At 42.9% G+C, this 9,649-nt stretch overlaps 1 protein-coding gene across 2 annotated transcripts; it reads right to left on the bottom strand.

Moving 5' to 3' along the window:
• Positions 1-151: 151 nt before the first annotated feature.
• ccdc66 (coiled-coil domain containing 66) lies at positions 152-9,357 on the bottom strand. Of its 2 annotated transcripts, none has more exons than XM_027279327.1 (21): positions 9,151-9,357; positions 8,272-8,330; positions 7,474-7,496; positions 7,098-7,346; positions 6,742-6,991; positions 6,522-6,651; positions 6,258-6,352; positions 5,960-6,015; positions 5,550-5,642; positions 5,321-5,455; positions 5,004-5,236; positions 4,620-4,704; positions 4,367-4,525; positions 4,190-4,268; positions 3,718-3,792; positions 2,947-3,184; positions 2,631-2,853; positions 2,504-2,556; positions 1,428-1,618; positions 1,215-1,348; positions 152-977 (listed from the first exon to the last, which is right to left on the bottom strand). In XM_027279327.1, exons 1-21 carry the CDS (start codon positions 9,159-9,161, stop codon positions 912-914), a joined length of 2,637 nt encoding a protein of 878 aa, XP_027135128.1. In that variant the 5' UTR covers positions 9,162-9,357; the 3' UTR covers positions 152-911. The 2 variants fall into 2 exon arrangements, with proteins under 2 accessions (XP_027135128.1, XP_010755423.3); XM_010757121.3 differs by having other exon boundaries at positions 3,718-3,795; positions 9,151-9,356.
• Between the last annotated feature and the right edge of the window lie 292 nt (positions 9,358-9,649).

Genomic DNA, 9,649 nt, shown 5'->3' with positions numbered 1-9,649 from the left:
AAGTTAACAGTTATAGCCTGTGTTCACATCCTCAATATTTATTCATAGTTTTGAGATGTAGTGTAGTGACACTATGGATGTCAGCTGGTCGGTAATTCAGGGATTAGAGGGCTTCAAAACGAAGTGCAGTTGTAAGAAATGTAAGAGTCGGTACACATTACATTATTTATTACATCAATAAATTAAAAAAACAATACAATAACACAGACAAATGGAAACACGGAGCTCCTCGGCCAGCAGGAAGCTTTCATTCATGATTTAAATAAGTCGACTCTACAGGAAGGATGATCAAAGAAATAGTGTGTAGTACTTCAAACCTCCTCAGTGACCGCTCGGCACATGTCATTCTTATGGAAAGTGCAATAAAATACAATAGTCACATTAAAATGATGCTCATCCACGTAAAAGGAAACATCTTTGTCTTATTTTGTACCCAGTGGAGGAAAGATAAAACAGAGCGAGTGGCATAAAAGATCCTGATGTGAGGTAGAACTGATGGAGCTTGTAGTGAAACATTCAAAGAGCTAGTGTTGAACCTGCAACTCACAAAAAAAAAAGAGCCACGTGTTTTTTAACAATACAAGAATTGCAAAGCACTTTGTAACGTTTGTGTTGTTGGTCACTTCTGTGACCAGGAGGCGGGATGTGTTGCCCCAAATCAAGATTATCTGTCAAACTCACTCTGATATCATCAGATTTACTTTGAAAACTCCCAAAACTCAGCTTCAGTCTGTTTGCAGATATGCAAGTCTGTAAGTAGACTCCTCGCTGTGGTACGTACTTCCAGTTTTCAAGTTTTGAATGACTGGCTGATCCTCAGAACACTGAAGGTTTTCTGTTAAAAGTTCTCCATGATGGCTGAAGGAAACACTGCAGCGCTACTTCATCCTGACTCACACACAGGTCAGAGTTCACCGGAGCTCGTTGTCATGGCGTTTTAGATCCGTCTCCAACTCCCTCTGTTTCTGTAATAAACCCTGAAAACACACACAAACGTCTGTCTGTACATCTGTACATGTGAGCATCCATTCAGTAAGTCTGCGTGCACGTTAGTGTGTCTACGATCAGGTTTTAGTACAGGGTACATTCTTTATCACAGTTTCCACATCATGTGTAAGTTTGACACTGGACCACAGTTAAATTCAGCTCATAGATGAACATTTTAAACTCAGATTTATGACTGATTTAAAGCCTGTGATGCTTTAGAGAGTTACCTGTCGTAGCTGTGCGAGGCCTCTCAGGATCTCCTGCTGTCGGTGTGTGTGTGTGTTACGAAGCAGTTCAGGGTGGAGGAGGGGATCCCGATGTGAGGGAGCAGGAGGAGACGCTGAGCTCTGAAGAGGAACATCTGATGAGGAGAAAGTAGAGTTTACTAACTGTATAGAGCAGACGACACCAGTGAGAGACAGTACAGTAATGTGTCTAACCAGTGTGTGTGCGAGGTGGGGGTGTGTGTGCAGGCTCCAGTGGATCCAGGTTGAAGACTTCATCAGTCCTGACATAAGGAATGAACTCCAAGCCCGGTGGTTGAGCAGGAGGAGGAGGAGGTGTGGAGGAGGATGGGGCCTGCTGACCCTGAACTCTGTGTCTCACAGCAGGGACGGGAGGAGAGCGCCCCCTGGAGGAGGTAACAGCATGAGACGTCAGCTCAGTAAACCTAAAACCACTCAAACATCCTGATCAACAGAGCTGCAGTCTGCACAGATTGTTATTTATTTTACACAATCAGTCACAACAACAGAGGCACAGCTGCTCATTCTTCTTAGATGGTTTGTTTCGTAAAAATACAAAATAGCTGAGTAGTAAAGTTTTTATTGTCTTGACGTTGATCCAAATGTATCATTTCGAGGTTAGTGGAGTTATGATGGCAAGACAGAGCAGATTTTGGCAGATCTTTATTCTACTGATCTTTAATTTCTTCATAATTTTATCCGTTATAGTTAAAGCATCAGTGAGTAAGATTTAGTGTCATCTAGTCTTTTTTTAACGGGAAGGAAAAACTACGGTGACCACGAAACATGCAAAAGGGCCTGATCTAGAGTCAGTGTGTGTCTGTTCTGTCCTGTGAAAGAGGACTTACAGCATCTGTAGATATAAAAGTCTCATTCTATGAAAATAAAGAAAAGGTGATTTATACACTGATGAAAACATAATTATTAATTATTGCTGCCTCATTCTATAAACAGAGCCGCCTAAATCTGACACACTGGACCTTTAAAGCAGGGACAGTGATTAATTTGTACATTTCTAATGATTCAAGTGTAATTATTGAAGCGTGCAAAGCTGTTTTCCAGACAGTAAACAACAGGTCAGCTGAAGAAGAAAGATGTTTCCAATGAGTAATGAATAATTATTTACTTAAGTACATTATTCAAGTACATTTCACCCTTTAAAAAAAGATTAAGCAGTTTAATTCTAAAATGTTCATGTTTGGCTTTTTTAAAACATTTTTGGGGATCAGGGGTTTAAAACAAAGACAGCTGCAGTCAGAGCTGCTGCTCACCTTTCAGTGTTGATGGCTGCAGAGATGTTGTGTCCTCTGGAAACACTCTCTACCTGCAAGGAAGAGACGTTTCTGAATGCTGAAGAACATGGGGAAGTTTTAAATCAGCGATTAAGAAGCCTACTACCTTCCTGTTTGGACTGGTTCTGGTCTGTGTGGGGTTGGAGCAGAGACGAGGCTCCTGGTGCTGAGGAGTTGGAGGAGGAGGAGGAGCTGGGTTGGTCCTGGACAGACAGGCCTTCTCCTGCAGAGCGAGGAGCTCGGCCTGCCTCTTCATTCGACTCTCCTGTCTGTTCCTCTGCAGAGAGGCAGGGTAACGCTCCGAGGCTGGAACGAACTGACGACTGGGCCTGGAGGAACAGAACCAGGACCAGGAGATCAGAGAAAGTACTGACAATGACCACCAATAAAGGAAAAACAAAACATTAAACAGACATTTCTACCTTTTTGTGTTCCACTCTGGCCTCCTCTTGTCTCTCCTCTCTGTCCTGGCAAATGCCTCATATGGATCTCCTCCTCCTCCTCCTGGCAGACACATGTTCTCCTTGCCTGCTCTCACAGCTCGGTTCCTGCTGTTAGGAGGAGCAGCAGCAGCCTGAGTCTGAGGAGGTGGCTGGTACTCTGGCGAGACGTGAGGAGTCTGAACTCTGTCGGCTCTCAGCGGGAGAGAAGGAGTTGGTTCTACAAACAGAGGATGAGCTGTGTCAGATATTGAAGCAAGCACCATGATAAACAACAGATTTTAAATAATTTTGAACCAGAGTTGAGCTAGCAGACAACATAACCGGGCTCAGCAGCATCAGTGATCAAAGATGACACTGACGGAGGAAGCTAAGAAGAGAAAATGAGAAAGTGGCTGAGCAAGAGTGAATCTGGGACTGACTTTAAGACACTGGCGAGAGCTTGGTGAAACAAAAGTCTGAAAGACGTGTGCCAAGCTGGGCATTCATGTTGTCTGACAGCAGAAAAGATTAACGAGAAGATTTAAACTGTCACACGTTGAAGGTAATTCAGATGTTTGTAGTACAAAGCATTTCAGATGTGAAAAGTATTTTTTTTAAATAGATTGGTTAGTGTGAATTTATTCTAGACAGTTTCACAGTGTGTCTTAGAACTTGTTGTCCTCATACACTGATGTAGAAGCAGTACTGCCATTTCCTACAGCAGCAGCAGTAGTTGTAGTTGTAGCGCTGGTGACTGTATTTACTACTGACCTGTTTGTACAGCAGTGTCTTTGTACGGGGTGGCTGAACTGCTGACCTCCTCCAAGCACTCGTCCTGCCTGCTAACTTCTGAACACAAACACAGTTAGTGCAGTGGTTATTACAAACAACCTGCTTGTTTTTACGTTGTCTTTCACACCCCAACTCAAAAATATGCAGGAAATATTGTTGCCTTTTAGTTCTGACAGGTTGCCAACTATTGTCCTGCTTCAGCACATGGGCCCACAGAGCATAATCTAATTCATGCATCTGATTGTGAGAAGTGTCCAGAATAAACTGGACCAGCTGTCATTAATAGTGACACACACACACTGATGCATCAGTATTTCAATGTAATGATGCCATGTATAATAATATATCAGTCACAGGGGATATAATAAGTACTTTACCTCTGATACGTTCAGTAATTTTGCTCATAATGGAGTATTTTAACATTGTTGTTCACTGCGGAAGCTGTGCTCACCGCTGTTCTCCAGAACCTCCTGGCGTCTCTCATCAGTGTGACCTCTGTTTGGCTGCTCGGCCTGATGCCTCGGCTGCTCCTGGGAGAACAGAGGTTTGCACAGAACAGTTCAGCGATGCTGTGGAGAAATTTACTAAGGTGAAGAATCGTCCATCGTTTGCCTCTGTGCGTCCTGACCTTCTGCCTCTCCTTCAGTGTGTCCAGCTCGTACCGCCTCTCCAGCATCTCTCTCTCCAGCGCCACCCTCCTCTCTTCCTCCTCCTCTTCCTGTCTCCTCCTTGCCTCTTCTCGCTCCTTCTGCTGTCGCTGCTCCTCCATTTGGGCCTCGATCGCTCGCTGGAAGAGGAGGAAACAGTGAAATATTTACTGTAGTAAGCTAAGTGATAAAAGTCTTCTTCTCCTCCCTCTCGCCTCTTCATCTTCTTCATACCTGCTGCTCCAGCTGTTTTAGCCTCCTCCTCTCTCTCTCTTCTATCTGGGCAGGGTCCAGCAGGGCAGTCATAGTCCTCAGATAACTGGATGAAACACAGGAAAACAAAGACCACCAAACATTTACTCATATACATGGAGCTAGCGATTAGAGAGCTTTGCAGGCAGGACTAACTCTGTGCCGGAGACAGAAAACTAGCAGGGCTGGGACAAATTAACTGTTAAGCAGGCAGAAAAATAAATCTTGGCTGGTCAAGACAAACAAGAGAGCTCTGAAAATCTACATCAAACAGCAGACAGACACAGTTAATGAGCATAGATGAGCCAGATGTTTCCCTCAGGAGAGATTTTTTCATATGTTCACACATTCATCGAGCCACCATACCTGGCTCTGGCTGGGTATCCGCTAGTTGTATCTACGCTGCCTCCACCAACACTGTCTGCTCCACAACTGCTCATGGCCTCCCAGACCAGAGAGAGGCTGGACGAGGGCTCCCACTCCCCTCGCTCGGAGCCATTAGAAGGGGCTGGAGGTGGAGCTGATGGAGCTGTCGTCCGGACAGGAGGCCTTCTCTGCAGTGAGTCAAAGTGTGTGGCCCAGAGTTCGTGGTCCTCCGTCTGCAGAGACACATTAGAAAAACAGATTATCAACATGAAACACAGCAGCACATCCACATGAATCATCTCCTGTCTCTGCTGTACCTGGCTCTGCAGCAGCTTCTCTCGTCTCCTGCGTTCAGTTGTCTCCTCTCTCTGTTGGTCCAGTTCCTCCAGCCAGCGTCTCTTCTGCTCCTCTCTCCTCTCGATACTCAGAATCTCCGCCATCGGCGTGACCTCCTTACAGAGTCAACGCAGGTTCAAGACCGGTGTTAAACAAGCAACAAAGTATGGGGAAAGAATGAGGTTGAAGACTTGTTCTTGACAGGTTTACCCCAAGTCTGAGGCTGGATCTGATGGCTGCAGGCTGTTCTCTGTGGCTGATGGAGCTCTGAACTGATAACACACTCTCTGCATCCTCCTCAGCCTGAAACACACACATACACAAAGATTGTGAAACTTTTTATGACAAGAAGTGTTTCCCCTCTGTGTCGAAGTTGGATCAAATCTAACAATCATTATGTGTGCAATCAGTTGAAATAACAACCTGATATATTTACAAGGATACATCAGAGAAGAACTTATGTTGTTGTCATAATCGTTACGGATGTTAAATATTCAACACATCCTCCAGAAATGTTGCACTATGACAAAGGTGGGCCGTTCTTGGAAGTCATCTTGTTCCCACTCTGATAAAAACAACCAACAAAGCAGAAAAGAACAAACACAAAATATCCGTTGTACCTGAAGTCTGCTGGGGGCTGAGCGCTGCTGCTGCTGCTTCAGTGCCACCTGCTCATCTAACACACACACAAATAAAAACTCATTTCATGTATCAGATTATTTTAATAACATGCTGCACCTCACCATTATCTATATCACCTGTATCTTCTCATTTTTTATTAATGATGTCAATTCATGTTTAAATCCCTTCAGATCTAAAGTATTTCTCTTTAACATGAAATAGTTGTGACTTGCGATAATTCGTTTGTCATTATAATGAATATAACTATGGAGTTATAAAATGTTTGTGGGTATGTACCTAGTTCTTTCCTCCACTGAGCCTTCTTGGCGTCGATGGCTGCTCTGCTCTCTGACTGTCGCTCCTCCAGCCAGCTGAACAGACATCCAGACAACCTAAACAACAGCAGCAACAGAAAGAAACACATCAGCACACTGTGCTACACTATGCATAATGGACCAATTTCCATTTATGGTTATCAGCTAAATTATTATTTAATGTCTTCTTAATGTGACTGCATCCAGAAGAAATCTATTTATAGATATATAGAGGCCGGCTCTTCACCTGTTGCCTTTATCCTGTGAGCTTCCAGTTCTATCAGTTTCTCCTCCACCTCCACCTCCTCTGTCTTCCTCCTTCCTCTTCCCATCTCCATCATTCACCAAGCAGTCAGATTTTGAGTCTGTCTGATTTTCTAACAAAGAAAAAGACATGAAGATGTTCATTATACAGAAAAGAAGGGAAACTGGTGTTTATTCATTAATACTATCATCACTACCACTACCCTTGGTCCAGTGGTCCTCTCGTGGGTCTTGTCCATTGCTGCTGGTCTGCACCGTGCTGAGGATCTGCTGTAGCTGCGCATTAGTCAGACACACCACGCTCTCCTTCTGGCCTGCTTCCCCACTGGTCAGCGTGTCCTTTAGTCCAACCCTTCCACCCACTCGTGTCCCACCGTTTTGAGGCTGTCCTGTTTTCACACTGACTCTCTGGGAGGCAACAGTACTGCTGTGTTTGTGTCTGTCTGACTTAACCTACAGCACACACAGAAGCAGAGCAGGTTGTATGTTCAATAACACGTTTTGTCTTCATCTCAGATAAAAAGCAAAAAAAAAAAAAGTGATGCAGCCTGACACTTACTTTAGCCACAATTTTGATGTTTCCCCCTTTGTGTTGCTCATGTGTCTTGGATGATGTATGAGTGATGCTCCTCCCCCCAGTGGTGGCGGTGTTCAGGGTGAAGGAGGCAGCTGCACCTCCGGCCTTGCTCTTGGTTTCTCTGTTCCTCCCCACCTGCTGCCGGGCTGGACGCTCTTCTCCCTGCACCTCCTCCACACAGGACAGCTGCCTGGCGCTCAGGATGTTGGCCGCTCTGGACCTGCAGGACAGCTGCAAGGATCAAGTGAGATTAAATCAGATCAGACCAAACTATTAAAGAAAACGGCCAAAAGTATGTGGATACCCAAGTGCTATTCTGTGTTGAAATGTAATGGCCTGTTGTAACGATGATTCCCACCTTTGTTGGATTCTTGTCAACGCCTGCAGTGGAAAAAAAGACATGTCGGTGAGCAGCCATGAATATTACACCCAGACACGCATGTTAATATTCACTGAAACCTCTGTAAGGCAATGTGAAAAAATATTAAGTCTGAATGTGCTTACCAACCCTTTAAAAAGCAGCGTTTCCATACCTTCCTAAACACCAAATCAAGGACTTTTCAAGGCCAATTCTCTCAAATTCAAGGACCCAGCACAGCAGAGCATAGCCTATTTAATTTTGTTAATTTACAAAATATATAAATTTAAGCACTTTCAATAACTATGTCTAGCTTTGAACTTGATTTTCCCCTCATCACATTCACAAGCTTACAAGGATTTCAAGGACCTGTGGGAACAAAGACTCTTAAAGAGAGTCGAGATTTTTACCGTTGTAACAGTTTTATAATTGTTTATAATGACCTGCATGTTTGAATGTTATTTTATGAAATTAACTAAACTATTTTACTCATAATAAAAATAAAAACAAATAAATCTTTCTTAAATAAAAGATATGTTTACAAAAGCACTTTGTACCTTATGTAATGTGTTTCACACCATGAGCAAAGCTAAGCATATTTCATTATTAATAAAGTATTGTTGCAAGTAACTAAAATACAGTTTAACCTAAATGAAAACTGTTAATTTTGATCATCAATTTATAGACATTTTATAGCAGTATCAGTAGTAGTGTAGTATTAGTAATAAAAAGAAAAGCAAATAAGTCAGTGAATTTTTCCCGGGAAAACTAAAGATTATAAAAGCAGAAAGGTCTCACCATGACTGAGAACAATCAACTTGGGTTTTCCATTTTCAAGTTCAAACAGCAGGCCGTCTCTGTCCACAAAAAGAAGAAATATCAGATGTCAGCGCAAAGAACAGAAACACAACAACACATTTGACCTTATTCTGCATTGTGTTTTAAGTACCAGCTCTTTTCATGCTTTCCATTGTTCTGCTGTGTTTATGATTGAGCAAATTATGAACTAAACTGAACAGACAGGTCTGTGACTTCTGGACTCTTTCAATCTTTATCCATTTACAGGTGTGCAGAGATTTTTTCAGCAGCCAAACTGTGTTTTCCAGTCATACAGGGCATACACACAGTACTTCCCTGCCTCTGGTCTCGAAAACAGAGTTTGCAGACTTTGTCTTTGTGACATTGAGATAGTGAGACACAGTACATACTGTATCGTGTTGCCAGGGAATAACATTACACAGTGTCACATGGTCACACAATGACAGACAACATTTAACAACATTACAGACTCGTGACTGACATTAACACGAGCTCCAAATCACACCTGTCACTCCTTAGTGACATGTTTTATGTACATGAGGCGTTTGTTTTTTACTTTAACAGGAAAGGATATGCATTTACAATGTTTTTATTATTGCTGTCTTGTTTGCGGGAACGCTGGTTACATTAACGTCGTTATTATTTGACTTATTTTACCCCCGTATATTTTTGACAAATCACAACAAACAGCCATAACTGTGGGTTAAAGGCTGAGCCATGCAGCGACTCATTTAAAGACTCTGTAGTTTAAAGTTTTATCATTTACACTGCTGTGATCTGAAGCCTCCTGTTGTCTGCGACACAGTGAGTGAACGTGTTAGCCTAGCTAGCTGCTGGTAACAAAAAAAACAGACTCACCCGAGATTCATGACGACAAGAAGACATTTACCAAAATGGCGGCACGTTTGCAGACTATCTTTTGAAAACGGAAACAATCAGTAAATCATTTAGACTTTAATAAAAAGCGCTTCCTCTGACAACACCGCCGCACTTGCAAAACCACCACACGCCAGTTCCTGGTTGCTAAAATTGTGTACGTTGGTTGCTGACAACGACCAAGAACGGCGTCACCGATTGGTTCGTTCTTTTTCACTGTGGAATTAACGGCCAATCAGACGCCTTCATTTCGATGTTTAAGTTAGAATATGTTGCGTTTACGGTAGCTGGGAATTTATTTAAAATATAATGATTATGTACGTTACTACTTGCTACTACTACCACCACTCCCGCTATTACTACTAACAACTACTTATTAAACGATCACCACAGCTAATATACTTTTTAACCGCTCTTTATAACTGCTGGGGTATTTTAGGATAGACACCGTATCATGCTAAGTGTGCAGCTCTCGGATTGT

The sequence above is a fragment of the Larimichthys crocea genome, chromosome VI, assembly GCF_000972845.2.
Source record: "Larimichthys crocea isolate SSNF chromosome VI, L_crocea_2.0, whole genome shotgun sequence".
Lineage (NCBI taxonomy): Eukaryota > Metazoa > Chordata > Actinopteri > Sciaenidae > Larimichthys > Larimichthys crocea.
The sequence above is the reverse complement of the archived record's forward strand: the minus strand, read 5'-3'. Positions and strand labels throughout refer to the sequence as shown.

What these genes read in the sequence shown, in the direction of transcription:
- ccdc66 (XM_010757121.3), bottom strand. An exon ending in GATCCAGCCTCAGACTTGGG is followed by an intron (nt 5,456 to 5,549) that starts GTAAACCTGTCA and finishes TGACTCTGTAAG; the next exon opens with GAGGTCACGCCGATGGCGGA. An exon ending in AGAAGCTGCTGCAGAGCCAG is followed by an intron (nt 5,237 to 5,320) that starts GTACAGCAGAGA and finishes GTGTCTCTGCAG; the next exon opens with ACGGAGGACCACGAACTCTG.